Consider the following 16,775-nt stretch of genomic DNA (forward strand, 5'->3'; position numbering starts at 1 on the left):
ATATCCTCAGCAAAGCCGTCAATGGAGTTCCAGACTGCAGAAGCCTCGTCACATGATGCCACTCATGTGAGAATCTGCTGTTTTTCTGCTCAGCTGGGCAGACACAGCATGACGCCAAGATTTACAGACCTCAACCCTGGTGGAGAGTTTGGTAGGAAAGACCCTTGATAGACTCACTACACCCAGTGGTGTTCCCTAACTAGACTTTTGGCACAACTAGCATGCCAATGTTCAGTGATTGCCAGAGATCAGAGTCTCTTACTAAGATGCTGTGATGCTGCCCAGCACCTAATCACATTAGTTTAATCAGAGCTGACTCCTTCACTTGTGTACGTTATATCAGGGTGGGAGAATGGGAGACTGTGATGTTGGCACACTGTTGAGCTCTTGACTTGCGTTCATAACAGATAATAGGCCTAAATCTTGATATTCAACAATGAGAGACATTATGTTCAAATGTTCGCTTCAATGCTGCAACTCTAGTACAACACAAACACGCTACAGCAAACCTTAGAAAACATTTTTCTATGATTGGTTAGTCTACAGTACAAAGTATCATTCTGCTTCTCCAGTGGAGCCAACTAGGATGTCAGCCTCTGCAACACAGGCATACAGTCCTGTACCTACATGTACGGGTGTGAAACTGCTTTAGGCTTCCTGTGATTCAATTTTTACAATCTGAAACAAACGTTTTGTTGTTATTCAGACTGAGGCAAAAATCTGATTTGTTAATAATCAAGAGATCTTTCTGCCCTGCTGATTTCAGTGGCATAACTATTTTCTACAGAGGTGAGTCCAGAAGAAGGGTGTGTCAGGACTGGGGTTCCATGTTCCCCGAGTAGAGACACTCTGCACCAAAGTCAAGACCAGAGCTTAAAGACCACTCATCAAATAACTGCATATAAGCTAAAAAGGGAAAGAATCTCCTCCTTCCACAGATCAGCCTGTTGAATTAGATTCTTCTTCAACAATTTCACAAACTACACATCTACTCAATCAATGAACGGAGGGATGGGGTGGAAAGTAAAAACTTAAAAGAAGCAAAAACTTACTTGGACGAACATATACTCCAACTCCCGGTTCATCTTGTCTCTTTATCAAGCCTCTAGCTCATGCTGTGAATCTGCTGGTTTTCTGGATGCCTCCAGCCACACACGCCACAAGACCATACACTAACTGATCGAGCACTGAGCTCCAGAGCTTGCTGGTGGATGAAACCTTCCCATTGTGTCTGCAGACACAAGCAGCGTTCACTGACGCTCCCCAAAAGTTCCTCGCCCTGTGACAGATGACTGGCCATCCCTGCTGTCTATCACATACCCGGGCTTCCTTCCTCGATCACATGAGTCCTGAAGCAGACAGACTTTTGGAGCGAGCAAACAGGACTTTCCCACAAACCACTGACATAGCTCCAAATAACAACTGTGTGACAGACGAACAGACGAGCAGTAAACCTGAATCTTTTTCCAAACACACACGATTAAAAGAGTGTCAGTGTTTTAGAAGAGCACAATGTCTGTGGGACATTTGTGTAACTTTTTACATCAAACAAAATTTCTAATGATAATAATTTTTTTCGGTTTGCATTGTATAACAATGACAGTGATTTCATATACTTTCAGACACTGGTTCAAAACAAACGATGTTGAAATAAGATGCCAACGCTGTGTTTCTCAGATCATCTCTCAAATAACGGTGACACTGGAACACTTGTAATAGCTGAAATCACTATTTTTGTCATAAACTTGCAGCTCTATTCTCTGTCCATCTGCCTTGGTGTGTCGGTGTGTGTTGGCCAGGCATTGACTACATGCCAGAGCATATACAACATGACTGTGCAATTACTTTAACCAGGTTATGTCGGTAATCTAATGCACATGCTCTAAATTAGAGCAGAGGAGAAAATAAATAAATCACTAGCTTTAGATAATGTAAAATTCTCCACCTGATGCAGCTGAGGTGACACCTACAGCACACAAAGCATGACTGCTCTGTTCCGTGACATTTCTAAATGCTGCTGAGGTATAATATGAAATGTATTCAGATATAAATTGAGTTTTGTTTACTGAGAATGCTGCCTTTTGTTCTGTATATAAGGCACTGTCATAAGGTCATGCTTATCTGAGGGGATCTCTGTTTACAAATATCATTGTATTGCTGTTCCACTTAAAAAAAATTAAAAAGAATTACATTACATTACAATCACAGCATCTTTCTACCATATGTGATTTTAAGTTACATCAGCTATGATTCAAAATCATTCATTCAAAACATTTTTTTCTGAATGGCTTGGATTGGTCAGACTTAAATATCATTTTGTCTCACTTCATTCATGAATGAAACCTTCATTCAGTTAGAAAACCCCTACTGTTGGCTGTGGGTTCAAAGGGTCAAGCAAACTGTGCTTTTACCAACAGCCCAACCAGTGACATCACAGCAGTTGCTTTCCTCTCTATCGGGTGCTCATGACAACTCTCACTATGCGACCATAGGTTTAATACGTAGTGTATAATTGATTTGTGCTTTATGAAAACCTATTGTGGGCAGCCTACAGTTTGATTTTACTCATCACTTACACAGAGATTTCAATGTACTGAAGATGTTTGTCTTGCAATACAAATGCTGCGCTGTGTAAGAGCTGCAAAAATAAGAAAGAAAGAAGCTAATGGTAACATTACCAACTTCCTGTCCGGACCCTTCCTAACCAGGCCATATCAGAGGGCACCACCAGTGCTCCTGAGCATAGTGAGCATAGTTCATTAGTGTCTCACCACCAGCTCCTGCTGAGGATTGACAGTCAACCACAGCTAGATTAAATTTACCCATACACACCAATCAAGGCTGTCTGAACTGCCATCAGAGGCAAAGCATCTCTGTATGACTCTGCATCTCCTACATAGTACATTTGTGAAATACAAAAACTACAGACGCTATCGTTTCCTTTTCAGCTTATGTTCATGAATCAAGCAGAATCTAGTGATTCTAAAAAATACACTATATGCTCTTATTGTGGTACAGCAAAACACTCAAACAACATGTAGTATGTATTTTTGAAACTTAAGCCTGTGTGTGCAGGAACCTCTCCCACTCTGGGTCATCTAATGGGGCATCGCCTCACTTCCATTTCCAGGAGAATGTCCTCCCTCTCTTCCATTTCTGCTCCTTGTTGCACAGCACGGTTTCACCACCTCTGACCACAGTTTTGACCATGATTTTTTGTTACTTGGCTGAAGAGGATGGAACAGACTGACTCGAGTCTAATGAAAAAGTCTTCACCTCTGACTCACCTCTCTTTATACTGGTGGTCAGGTCAGGCAGGAGCCAAACGTACAGTGGAGCAGAATCTGACGCTGCGTGTGTGTGTGTGTGTGTGTGTGTGTGTGTGTGTGTGTGTGTGTTAACCAAGCAGCTCAGACCCACTCAATAAGCTTCTATAAGACTGACTCATACACACAAAGGGCAGAGTGTTTTCTACCCCTGTACTGGAAAAGTAAATCAGAGAGGGGTCTGACATCAGGGGCTGACTTCTAAAACAGACTCTACCATTCAAAGCAGAAACCAGCAGAAACCAACTTTAGGTTTCCCAGCCACACTGACGCATCCAAAGTTCCCCCTATTAATTTGCAATTAAAACCATTTAACAGCCAACAAGATTCTTATGGAATAAGACAGTCAAATTGAAGGCTGGCAACAAGCCAGATCCTGCTGGCAGAGGCGACAAATTTAGCAGCCTCAGCCAAAATCTACTGGAATTCAGTTGTGGCTGAGTGAAAGGAGGCAGAAGCTTTATTTGTCTTAAATTTATAATGCGACCAGGGCTGCAACTAAGAGCTATTTTCACTGTGGATTCATTAAAGCCATTTTCAATCATTTAAAGTTCAATCATAAAAAACTTTTAGAGACACATTTTCAGTAGCAAAAATCATATTCAAGAAAAAACTGGAAGCATTGCTAGACTGAACTCGCAACTGGGACATTTGGTAGGAGGAAAACAGTTGACCTGCTGGAAAAGATTAATGAATTAATTGTTGGGTCAATAAATGTCAAAAGACAGTAAAAAAAGGCCAAAAAAAGCTCATTGTAAGCCCAAGATGACGTCTTCAAATTTCATATTTTGTTTACCTGACAGCTCAAAAAGGAAAATATTTAAATGTATTAATTATTCATGATGGCTACAAAGAAAAAACAAACAAAATAAATATTCATATTAAAAAGGCTGGAACCTTCCTTTTTGCTTTGAAAAATCACTTTACTCAAAACGATAAGTTGTTACCTATCGATTTTTTTGTCAACCAGCTAACTTTTTCAGGGCTAAATGCAACACTCAGTTTGTGTCTTTTTGTTTGCCTCTCTGCTTAAAGATCAGGGTCAACTAGGGAGCAGCACCCCAGGAGCTCCAGGGACATTTTACAATTTTACAGTGCAATTACAAATAAGCTATTGGAGTTTGGTACAGCATTAAAAAGAAATTTCAGTAACAATTGTAACCATAACACACACACTGTCACGTTTTCCCTCCAGCACAACAGTTATTCAAGCTGAACACACCAGCTGTCAAAGAGGAGAGGGGTGGGTGACTCATCTCCTTCCACAAACACACACACACAATTTTCAGTTTCACATTTAGAGGCTTAGAAATACTACAGTAGCAGCAGCAATAACACTTGTGACCTTGTGAGTCTTCAGTGCAACAGGCCTGCTCAGCAGCAGTGTCATATTCTCCTCAGAGAGCACTGGGTCTGTGCAGCCACACTGAGGCTTCAGGGCCTTTACTGGTCTAAACATCCTGGATGCTAAGAGGAAAGATGCTACACTGTCCGGATGCTGCGCTCGTCGCAGCATCTCTCAGCGGAATCCCAAACTGAAGGACTCGGCTCACATCCCAAATAACTGGTTCATACATCAGAGACAAGTAACAACACTAATGTGAAAGACTAAGAAGGTCGTGTGGATGCACAGGTTTGAGCTTAAGCCAAATATTATGGTTTAAAAGCGCAAAATCAGAGCCTCCATGATGGCTGGCACCGCCTTTGCATCATCCCAACCCCCTAGCTTCCAGTGGGAGGGGGTGATGTAAAATATGTAGGCCCGGGAGGAGATGATATCTTGTTTTGGTGAACAAACAAGCTGACAAATGACCAAGAAAAGATTAGTAAACCTCAGTTTTGTTCCACGTATGTGTATGAGAAGGAGGGCTGGGAGAAAAACGAGGCGACTTGTCGCGTCTGTTAACGTTGTCTTATTGTCGGCTGCACCCATTTCAGCGCTGACCTAGCATCTCTATTTAAACACATCTCCCTGCCTGTCACACCGACATGTTTTATCAACATGTTTCAGAACCATTTTCATTCATTTAAAGCCGCCACCACCAAGCTTGCTATAATGTAAAGAAAGGGACGTTTTTCCATATCGAAAATCAAACTCTCAATTTATTCGTTGAAAAATAACATGAACATTTGAAGGCATTGTGAAAGACGCTAAACCCGCGACTAGTACATTATTTAGCCGATATGCTAACACCCAGCTGTATACGTATAAATGTACACTTGTTTTACCTTTGTGTACAGCTCCGACGCTGCCATGACGGTTACTCGCTACGTCCTTTCTCCAATCTGGGCTAAAACTCCGGCAGGTCTCCGCTCTGCACGGGACTCGGTGTGTGTGCTCATGAAGCGGGGGGAGAAATCCTTGGTTGCTGCAGGGACTCAAGGTGAAGATGTGTCTCTTGTCGCCATCATAACCTGGAGGGCTTGAGGCTGCTGAGGTTTCGGTGTCTCACTTTGCATTCTGGGTATGATGGATGAAATGATTCAGCCAAACACATAGGGCTGCTGCTGCCGTTGCCTGGAAACCTGCGCCCCCAGGTGGCCAAGGGTTCATAGTACACCAACAACCAAAAAAAAAAAAAGATTTTTGCTCTTACGCCAGAAAATATAGTTATTGAAAAAATAAGGATTAGACAGGAGAATTCTATATCATGTGTTTCTTTTCCTTTAAAATATTGCTTCCATATGAGTCACGTAGTGTAAAACATACTGTATTTCATATAGTTGTCTTTTATAGCTGGGGAGTGCTGCTGCAAACTCCACCTTCTACTGAATAAATAAACCTGTAATTCTAAAAAATAAAACTGTAATTCACCAAGGCCCTCAGCTTTGGGGCCCTACAATCGACATTGTCAGTTTTTACTTTATTCATGGGGATTATCTGGGTTTATATAAGAATACAATAACAATATCTGAGAAATATAAATGTGTTTCTGTCCACTTGGCAATTGTAATTCTGTGTACATGCATAGTCTAGCGAATTTGTTTACTTTAACAAAATTTAGGAGACAATTTTTAGAAATCATTTCAAAAAAATGTTTTGCAACCTTTTAAAAAATACAACAACCCATAATCACTGGCATGAATCACAAAAACTAAGTTAAAGTTAAACTAAGTTTTTTACTGTGGCAAACTGGATGAGTATACTGCAGCTACAATGTCCATGTAAAAGGAAGCATTGTGAAGCTCACAGTAAGATGTTAAATTTTTACTCAGTCTGTCAAAGAGGTGTGAGGCTTTTCACCAGATATTTTTGATGTTTTACTTTGTTGCTACATGTATTGGGGTTTAGTTATGGAAAAAAATACAAAATCTAAATCTAAAAAAACTCAGTCTTAGTGTCTCTGACTATAGGGCTGGATTGCCTCTGACTGGAGTTCAGATTTTTGTACATCCTTTTGACAACAAAACTTGTTAGTTTATCACGTAATGGAATAAATAATCAACATGTCTGCTATATTATCTTAGACTAACTCTAATGGAAAGCTTGTCCTCACCCAAGTTTTCAAAGCATGGGGGAAAAAAAGATACAGATGAACACAATAAACGACACGCTAATTAAACATTTGTGCAAAACTATTTTATTTACAAAACAAAATGGCACAAAGTGGCAGCAGGGCAGCCACATACATGCACAGCTCAGACGGATGTAGTGCTAGCTTAGATTTACCACATCGCAGGTAAACTTCATCCAATCAGCAAGGACCCTGGAAAAGCACTACACAGGGCTGAGGACAATTTTAAGATAAAACTACTTTAATTTATGAGTATAGGTTTTTTTTCCCAAATTAGAACACAATTCATTACACTCTTTGTTCCCAGTGCCAACTTCTGCTCCCAGTACATTTTTTAACAATAGCTTTCTACTAACACAGCACAAAGACTGGTCCCTACTGACAAGAGTTTAGCTTTCAGGTCCTGTATACTCCACTACCTTCTTCTAGCACGGTAATGCCTCATTCATGACAACTTGGAACTAGAAACTTTGACCCAAGGAGAAGACTGTGTCATCCCCTGAGGCTGAAATGCATGGCACACCATAAATACAGTGCAAACTCTCCACATTACACTTCATGTTGAAGCCAACAACGGCATCCCCTCCTCTTTCACACTTGAAAGAAGTTCTTAGTTTCAAGATGTCTTGAATGAACTATCTACCTGCCACCCAGAGCTTTTATGTTGCAACCGAGCTTTCCAGCATCTGTTTAGATGTCTGTTCAGTGCACCTTAATGAATTCAAATGGAGCTCTGTGAGGTTTGCCTTTGGGAGCCCTGCGTCACACATGCAGGCTTCACTGTGTGGTCCTTTAGTATGGCTTCCCCCGTGTTTCACAATCAAAGCATTAACAAAACTGAGCATGGCCTCTGGATTACAATACTCAGTCCATCACTCAAGCATATTGACAGCATAATTTAGAATAAGGACATACAGTGAATTATACAAATCTGCTGTTAAACGTTCTAAAAGGCTGATGTCTGCCCCTGTGCCAAACAAAAGCATGCGTATTACACACACACACACTCTCACACACACACACACTCACACACACACACATATATCCAAACTGTGGAATCCTGATGTCTATACCAAAGCCCTTCAACCACACAAGATGCAGCTTCTGCTTCATGCCCCTCTCTTCAGCCAGTAAACACCGTGGTATCGATCGTCCATCAGTCGTACAGAAGAGTCACAGTCTGCTCGTCACACTCACACTTGGATGTCCTGTCTTTCAGTGTATCTTACATTGAAGTAATGAGAAAATAAAAAGGATAAAAAGGAACATGGAAAGGAAACATTGACAGAAGGGCAGTCAGTCTGGGGGAGTAGCAAGGGACAAAAACAAGGACAGGAGGCAGTAGAGACAGGGCCAAGTGGGGTGAAACTAAAATAAACAGGAATTGAAGGTATCAGCTAGCCAGTTCACTGGCTGCCAGGTGTGGGCCTTGTTCAATGGGGTCCAGGCTGTTAGGGAAGGGGCGGAGGCTGGGGACAGGTGGTACTGTAAGGGGGTGGGAGAGGTAATGTTACAGCTCTGAGACTTGAGTGGAAAGGGTTAGGGCTGGGAGGTGCTGCAGGGGATGTTGAGGCTGCGTGTGCATCAGCCTGCCAGTTTACTGGCCACCAGAGAGGGTTTCCTCTGTGGCAGGTCCTGGGGGGTGGGGATGTGGTCCCCTGTGATCTCGGTCTTCTCTGGTGCAGCTGTTGGCAACTGTTTGTTCTTTATCTTCGCTTTAGCCATGTTGTAGTCGCCTGAGTCAAAGTACTTTTGCTGTGGAGAGACATACAATTTAAATTTTAAACTACAAAAAATGCACTTCCACCACTAAATAATGCAACATTCAATGTTAGAAATATTTCAAATATTCTAATTACATTGTAAACAGAAATTAATTGTAACTTCAGTATACAGCGTATAAAGGTTTGATGATATTTTATGCCTATTTTTATAGACTTGCCTAGCTTATATTAACTATATGATAAAGGGAGCAAATGCCAAAACTTATGATCTAGCTATAAAAAGGTACCCTGTGGAGTGTCTGATGACTAGTCGTGGTGTGGAGCAATGTTTTTATGAGTGGCCCTTGGACCAACCCAAGGATACACACAATGCATTTTTGTGGGAAACACTGTAAACATCTGTTTGTTTACAAGAAAACTCCACCGGGCACTTTTAAGCTACAGTATTTAAACTTGTTTGGCAAATTAATATATGCAGGGTTGTAATTATTATTTATCTAATTATTATTCTCTTTACTGGTAATGTCTCTATTGTTTATTTCATTTATCAAATAACAATCCAGCACAAGTTATAAATTGCTTAATTAGTCTTACCAAGTTGAAAAATATTTAATTTTGATTATATGAAATATGATAAAAAAAAAGTGCTCATTGTAAAACTGTTACCAACACATGACTGGTTTAGTATGTGTGTTTTACCTGATAAATGACTTAATATTTGCCAGTAAAGAAATCAATTAATCATCTTATCATTTCCGCACTCTTGAGTGTGAAGACAAAACTTCTGTTTCCAATGAATTAGTTGGTTTTTAAATTACTTTAATTATGGATTATTCATTTGATTACTTAGTATAGCAAAATATCAAAAATGGAATCAATAATGGAAAGTGTCCATTACAAATTATTACTAGAACGTAAAGTGATGACTTCAAATTTCCTGTTTTCCCTGACCAGCGGGCAAAGGCTTAACAATGCCATGAAAACAGAGAGAAACTGCAAACCCTCACATTTGAGAGGCTGCAACCACCAAGTATTTGTAGGCATTTTAACTTGATAAATGAACAGTCAGTTATCATGATTGTCCACTAATCTTCTGTCAATGTACTAATCATTCCAGTATCACATTATAAGACAGGTTAAAACATATGGAGACAACCCTAACCCTAGTTTGCAGTGTATGAGGTACATCTAGCTAAACCTAACACAGTCTAAAACAACATCCCTGCAATAAATACTGTCGTCATGAAGGCTATAAAGTTCAGGTTTTGTTGAAACAGTTGAGTGGTGTTCACTCAATCTTGTGGTCATTTTGGAAACTGTAGCTTGTTGTATTGTTGATATGTATTGTGTTATACTGAGAAGCATTTCCAAAATTTAGTCTGTTCTCATTGATATAAGTGGTGTGCTTTGAAAAAGGCTAGTTAGTTATTTTTATCAAAAAGCATTAGTTTAGATATACCCAGTAACCTGGTAACTGAGTGTAAGTGCAGTGTTACTAACCACAAATGACAGTGGGCTCAAAGCCTGCCCTCAAGTGAGGCCTGAAAGTTATGAGACAAACACAAGAGTTAACTCACCCCCTTTTGGAGGCGTTTGCGAAGCAGGTCAGAGCCTCCAGGTTTATTTCCTAAATTTGGGTATCTGGCCTTCAGTTTAGCCTCCTCCGCCTTCTCAGGGCTGATCACTTTGTCCTGAACCTCCTGAAAAAAGCAGAAGTATGAGGCATTGAGATGACAGTGAAATTTCTTGCTCAAAAACCACATAGTTACTTGCACAATAAGAGAGTACATTCACCAGATACCTCCAGGCCCCCACTGAAATATTTGCCATCTGATGGCACTGCGGTATGGAGATAATCTCACTGTTCACATTAGACCTTTACAAACGTATGCACACATTTCTGTAAAATATCTAGGTTACATTGGTTTACTGTAGATATTTAACATAAGCTGATCAACATTAGCAAGAGTGTTTAAATAGTCACCTACCAGGTTCAAATTACCGCTACTGCTACCATGGCTGTGTGGGTTCACTGGGCTGGGCGGCCGGTTGGGATTAACGCTGACCGTTAAATTCGCTGCTAAAACTGCTTGTTGTGTACGTTACACACAGCTGAGATGATAGCACTTTAGCAGCACGCAAAACTGCGGTAGTTCAGTGTCGCTGGGGATAATATTGCTGTAACCAGGCTTCACGCCACAGTGCAGAAATCGGTTGAGCTAACGTTAGCAGCTGAGCTAACTGTTGCCGATGATTTGCCAGTGTGTGAATGTCATGACAGTTAGCCTGGCGGATGGTGAGCTGCTAACATTAGCAAGCGGTACCTCTGACATTCACACTAACCATCCGAAACATTCGTTCTGTTAGCAACCTAAACGTCTGGACAGATAGCCAGTAACGCAATGTCGTTACACAGTTTGACAAATAACACGGACTTGGTAGTTGGCTTTGGTTGATATGTCAACAATAAGCGCGGGGCGAAGAAGCTAACGCTATATAACGTAGCATTAGCTATGACAAAGTCAGTGGTACTAATGCTGCTGCTCAACATGCTAAAACGCTGCACAGTTACCTTCTCGTCCACTGATGTCTCCTCTGCCGTCTGCGTTTCTTCGTTATCTCCCGACATTTCTAAATTATCGTGATCTCAGACCAGAGAATTGTTCACTAGTTGGACGACTGATCCACAGATCCCCCTGCTCTGACTTTCTGTACCCATACAACTGCCGCTGAGGAGCGCTCACTCCCGCACAAGAAATACTACGTCACATGCGGAGACACCACGCGCGCTCACGTTCGGGCACTCCTGTAGTGCACCCGCACACAGTGGTGGGATCGGATTTACGTTGCATAATGTACCGATCAGCTGTTAGACCCATGTGCTGTAAAGCAAATCCAAGTTTCAGTCAAATAATCCCCAGATCTCGAGGATGGTGAATGCTGCACTGATTAACGCAAGTTCAGTTCATTTTCCATTGTTTTCCATAGAAACATGTTTCTTCGTGCAGTGTGTTCGTGGCACAGACGGACTACTATGCGGTTTCTCTGCTCTAAACTGTGCCAAATTACTAAGGGACTAAGCAGCAGAGCATACACGTGTCAAACAGACACGTAAGGGACAACAGAGCCACAGGCTGTCACCATGCAAAAAATAAATGATGCATACAAATGTGGTGAGGCTGTGCAGTTGCACTTAAGAGCCCAGGGACCACCATGCTAAATGACCACCAATCCACCGCTTACTTTAAGCTTTGAGTGCTAAACTTTGAGGGGTACTCACCTACTGTTGTCAGTTACTGTAGATTGCTGTGCGGTTAGCTGTTCCAGGTGTTACACCCTGTAGTTTGCTATGTCAAGCTGCACCACCCAGCATTAAGAGCCAGGGAATATGTCAGAGCTGTGCTGCACAAGATCACTGTTTATAGGTGTGAACACCTATAAACACCATTGATGGATACAGTAAAAGAATAAAATAAAAGAATGTTTAATCACATTTGGCCTTAGTATTTTAGGCAATCATTAGCCATGATAAATGTGTTCAGGATCTGCCAGCACACAGATATGCGGTTGATGAGGGGTTTCCTCAGTATTTCTCCACTACAGAGTAAATTATGGTAATAAAAACCGACTGTTCTATACCATTTGTTTTTAATTGAAATACTGCTTGTGGATAAATCATTATGGTTGCACTCTTAAGATTGACCCTGCTGCTACCACCATATAATTGCAAAATTGTTGTGAAAAGTTTTTTTGATAAATCATAATTTCTTCAGAGTCAAACCAGAATGGGTGCAGTATATTAAAGTTTGAGAAGTATCTACTGTAATTTAGAAATACACAGAGCCACAATAATTCTGTGCCACAGCTCAGTTTCTTTCTTACTGTACCAGTTTTCAAATAATTTAAAATTTATTCAAATGTATTTAAAATGATTTATGGGAGGGCTGAAATTTCACACCTGCTCGTGCTGGCTGTCTGTAGATTTTTTCTTTTTTTTTTAAATTCTAGTAGTCCTTTTGTAATTGAAATACTCAATCTATACTTTCTTTAACATAATCTACATGTAATCCTTTATGATGTATCTGAACAGGCCTAAAAAACATTTATGGTGGTATTTTGCAGAACTACTATACAGTCAGGGACTACTGGCCAATGCTTGAATTGAGGACATCAGAAGAAAATCAGATGTCACATCCCACACATAATCCCTGCCATGTATGAAGAGTTTGGAAGTGTCATGATTCCTTATTTGTACTTTTCTCACTTCTTTGAGTTCTAAATCAGTGAGATTATTATTTGCACAGAGTGGGTGGGATATTTGGATGTTTCATTTCTGAATAGCAGCATAAGTCCCTTGTGTTCTGTTCTTTCCACCCCACCCCACTTCTCCCCAACCCATTATATGACTGTATGGAGATGTAATGGTAGAACAGGAAGAATGCTGGGAAAATTAAAAACACAAAGAGACAGACCAGATTTCAAGTTTGCTTTAGAAGATATATAGATATATTTTTTTCAGATTTGAATATTAATGTCAAAAATACATACTATGATATACAGTTTGCACTACATCATCTTAGCATGACGGACGTCACAAGTAGTAACTGAAATATTAATTTAAATATTAAATAAACTGATGATAAGTAAACTGAAAGTGAATGTGTAAACACTAAACTAAGGTTACTTTTTCTATTGCGACACTTCCAATAAAGTGGTTCTGTAACAGTACAAAAGTATTAGAATATTACTATTTTCTGTTTCATTTCCAGTTATAATGAGAAAAAAAATCCACAGTGCACTTCTGATGTTCTGCTGTGATGCTTTCAGTTGAATCGAGCTTGATTGCTTGTTCGACTTCGTTAGTGGTCCATGCTATGTGTTTTTCTTTTGGACAAGGGGACAACGTTGCAGGACAGTCTGCCACCCCAGTTCACCCTCTTCCATATGCACACCCTCTGCTCCGGGCTCAGGAATCACAGGGTCAAAGCTGAGCTCACCATCAGTCCAATCAATCTAATATTCAAGGATTTAATACAAATTCTTTTACCATTAAAAGGGCCTTGTATCGCATTTATGAAAAAAAAACTAATTGAAATTTTAACACTTATTTATTATGTCAAGTAAAAGTCCAATTAACATTTTGATTTGAGTAAACAGGAGTAAACTTGTTGAGATAATTTAACAGTCTAACTGCTTCTGCAGACAATCACTGGTCTCTTCTCTCCTGCCAGACGCTGGAGGGGATGCACACAACAGCAGGAAAAATCACTACCTATCAAATCTGACAAGGCCTTTTTAACCAGGAGAACAGGATCTGAAGCATACCCCATAACCTTTGACCCCTCTCTGATCCAAAATCGTGCACTTAACAGGGAACAAGGTTTAATTTCTGACCAGTCTCCCAGGCTCCTAGCCTCCCTTTGTCAGTTCTGGGTGACAAAAGGGATGAAATTTAAGATTTTGGGCACAGGCCAGGTGAGTCTTGTTGGCTGCCGTCCTTAAACCTCTTCTCTTTTCCAATACTAGCCACAGCCTAATGGGCTGAGCAAGAGTCCATCGCTGGCATCGAGGTGTGATTGAAGCTTCAGTAGTGGCCTGCCCGGTGGGGGAGGGAGGGAAGGAGTCAGGCCTCAGCAACGGGGAGAGAACGGTGGGTCAATGGGAGATTCTGTGAAGGACTGGAGCTCATAGGCAGCACCGCTGTCCACCTCCATGGACTTCCTGGAAAACAGCAGACGGATGTCCCTATGGAGGTAGATCTTCCCAGACTTAGAGCTCTGGAACCTGGTTGGGAAAGAAGAAGAAGACCAAAAAAAAAACAAACAAACAAACAAGGAGGATGAATAAGGGAAGGGAATCGTCATTGCTGCTGGGTAGAGACAAAATGTTATTTCACCTCAGATGCACGAGGTAGCGCAAGGTGCGTCCCTGGCCCAGGGTCAGGGGCTTCCTGCTGGTCTGATTGTTTGTGTCACGGCGGACGGGAACGGAGAAGGTCCTCTGGCGTAGGAAGGTCTGGTGTCCAGCTGGCATGGCTCGTAGGTCGTACATCACAACAAACATCTTTACCACTGTCTTGTTAGGGTTGAATAAGGTCTGAGTGATATAACCAGAGAGCATGGCAGGATTTAGACAGGTTTCTAACTCTTTGTGACCTCACTTCATCAGATTTAAATAATCTATAAAGACATAACAGTTACCTTATATGCTTTGAAAGGTTCATAAAATGAACATCACACTGCACATATGATTTGGATAATGTAATTAGAGTTAAAGGAAAACACATTTAATTTCATAGTATTATCATAGTAAGTATAATCACCACAAATGAATAAAACCTAACCTTGAGACTGTATGTAATATATTAAATCTTCCCTGTAAATCTCTAAATCTCTCTCTATCTCCTTTATAACCACTAGGGGTCTCCCTCTCTTTTGGTCTCTTGGCGTAATCTGCTCTTTGTTCTTGGACATTTGTCCACCATGATACAAATATTTCATAGCATTTCTACATTTGCAGAAAAATAAAGTTTCCTCACCACTTGAATGGTTCCTGATGGAGGTACACGGTAGCCCCTTTTTCCCAGGGACTCCAGGTTTATCACACCCTGTGAGAAAACATCATGTCACGAGCAGGCATAGAATAGTTGTACCAGTCAGTTGCAGATATGGCTTTCAGCCCACGGCTCAGTCATGCAGGCTAGGAAATTAAAACTACAGTATTGACTGATTGAAAAAAAACATCATCTCACCATATATGGTGAGGGAGCGTTGTCATCAGAGACACTGTAGAATGACACATCCACAGGTAAGGTCAGGTGACTGGGGCAGAAGGACCCACTGGCTCCAACCTCTGCTGTGAAACCCTCCACTGTCCCTAAAGGCTCCAGGCGGTAGTTCAGCACACACTCCTGGAGAAACAGAGTTCACTTTTACACATTCATTATTTTATTCCACTCATGACCCAACACATCTACAATTTTCACTTTGACCTTTGGCCTTTTCATCAAAGACAGAAACTCAATTTTTCAACCAGTGAGCAAAATTACCGGGTAAAACAGAAAATACAAACATATCAGGCAAGATGTACAAGCTACTATAGTATGGCTGGTCCCTGTTTTCCACCTTCAAGAGGAGTGACAGCCAAATTGATTCCCCTTGTGGCCATTCTGTCGGCACAGAATGGCACGAGTGAAACTGAGCTACTCATGACTATGGACAAAGACAAATGATTCTGAGGGTGTTTGTGAATTATACCTCAAAATTTCCCAGCAGACTGAGACTGGCAGGTGGAGCACTGGCGCTGAACAGCTGCTGTGACTCATCTGTGTACCCCTCTCTCTTTGGACACACCCTGAAGGGATAAAAAACACACACACCTGATCAGCTTGTTTTCAATGTGTGATGTGTGAAAGAGCATCTTGAGGTGCTTGCATGACAAGCATTCCTGGCATGCCTGAATAGACCTGTGTCCTGGGTGAGACTGAATGATCTCAGACTGAAGTTTGTGTGTAAACAAAAGTAATATCAGCCAATATCTTAAAAAGTTTGCTATTCTGACAAAACTGAAGGAACCAGCAGAAAAAAATCTGATCTGTGTTTGTTGGTCACACATTGACATCTTTAGGTCAAATATGTATTAATCAAGCAATTTCTTTATTGTTATTAGACCAAAAACAAGAAAATTGTGCACAGAAACATGACAAATATTGACCAGAATCTGTCCCGTGGTTGAAATGAACTTTCAACCCTGAATGCCAAACACTTGAAACATCTGCTTTATCAAAAGCAGCACTGAGCTGCCACCCACATCTGCTGTGTGTAGGCAGTGCCATGAAGCGCTGTGTATGTACAGCCAGTTCAGTTCTGTCTGCCATTTTAAGCTGAATGTGTGTGATTCTAGATACAGTCACAGTACAGCAGAGCTTCAGCAGGTGGCAGCGTGAGAAGAATAGTCAGCAGAACAGGACTGACCCTAACCTTACCACTCAGAACAACGCTCTTATTGTCTGCCTTTTCAACACACAAACAATACTTCTATATCTTATTGTTGGTCCAAGGATATGTTGGTTTCAGAGGGTTTGAATGTGGTTAACTGTAGCAAATGTTTTCTCTAATATAGATCCTTTATAATTCAGGCTGTTATGTAAAAAAAAAAACTCTAATAGTAATAATTTATATTTAAACACAACAAAATTCAATCAAATATTA

At 40.9% G+C, this 16,775-nt stretch overlaps 3 protein-coding genes across 5 annotated transcripts in view; all 3 read right to left on the minus strand.

Moving 5' to 3' along the window:
• The window catches only part of myo5a (myosin VA), a 55,263-nt gene extending 49,563 nt beyond the window's left edge, over positions 1 to 5,700 (minus strand). For all 3 annotated transcript variants that reach the window (XM_022746021.1, XM_022746029.1, XM_022746011.1), the window contains exon 1: positions 5,556 to 5,700. In XM_022746021.1, coding sequence (XP_022601742.1) covers positions 5,556 to 5,582 — 27 coding nt within the window. In that variant the 5' untranslated portion in view covers positions 5,583 to 5,700. The remainder of the gene's footprint in view (positions 1 to 5,555) is intronic.
• Positions 5,701 to 6,884: 1,184 nt separating this feature from the next.
• On the minus strand, positions 6,885 to 11,333 carry LOC111222335 (cAMP-regulated phosphoprotein 19-like). Its single transcript, XM_022746041.1, has 3 exons — positions 11,138 to 11,333; positions 10,143 to 10,265; positions 6,885 to 8,596 (listed from the first exon to the last, which is right to left on the minus strand). Exons 1-3 carry the CDS (start codon positions 11,192 to 11,194, stop codon positions 8,426 to 8,428), a joined length of 351 nt encoding a protein of 116 aa, XP_022601762.1. The 5' UTR covers positions 11,195 to 11,333; the 3' UTR covers positions 6,885 to 8,425.
• A 1,714-nt stretch (positions 11,334 to 13,047) lies between these two features.
• The window catches only part of fam214a (family with sequence similarity 214 member A), a 29,970-nt gene continuing 26,242 nt past the window's right edge, over positions 13,048 to 16,775 (minus strand). Inside the window, exons 8-12 of the mRNA XM_022743276.1 lie at positions 15,822 to 15,918; positions 15,317 to 15,475; positions 15,104 to 15,172; positions 14,462 to 14,661; positions 13,048 to 14,349 (exon numbers count right to left, since the gene is read on the minus strand). Coding sequence (XP_022598997.1) covers positions 14,196 to 14,349; positions 14,462 to 14,661; positions 15,104 to 15,172; positions 15,317 to 15,475; positions 15,822 to 15,918 — 679 coding nt within the window. The 3' untranslated portion in view covers positions 13,048 to 14,195. The remainder of the gene's footprint in view (positions 14,350 to 14,461; positions 14,662 to 15,103; positions 15,173 to 15,316; positions 15,476 to 15,821; positions 15,919 to 16,775) is intronic.

The sequence above is a fragment of the Seriola dumerili genome, unplaced genomic scaffold, assembly GCF_002260705.1.
Source record: "Seriola dumerili isolate Sdu_G_001 unplaced genomic scaffold, Sdu_1.0 BDQW01000003.1, whole genome shotgun sequence".
Lineage (NCBI taxonomy): Eukaryota > Metazoa > Chordata > Actinopteri > Carangiformes > Carangidae > Seriola > Seriola dumerili.

Excerpts from the sequence above, each read along its gene's own strand:
- LOC111222335 (XM_022746041.1), bottom strand. The coding sequence starts at position 11,194 with ATGTCGGGAGATAACGAAGAAACGCAGACGGCAGAGGAGACATCAGTG. Across the intron at positions 10,266-11,137 it reads AGACATCAGTGGACGAGAAG|GAGGTTCAGGACAAAGTGAT; the intron begins GTAACTGTGCAG and ends TGCTTTTTTCAG. Across the intron at positions 8,597-10,142 it reads GCAAACGCCTCCAAAAGGGG|CAAAAGTACTTTGACTCAGG; the intron begins GTGAGTTAACTC and ends GTCTCTCCACAG.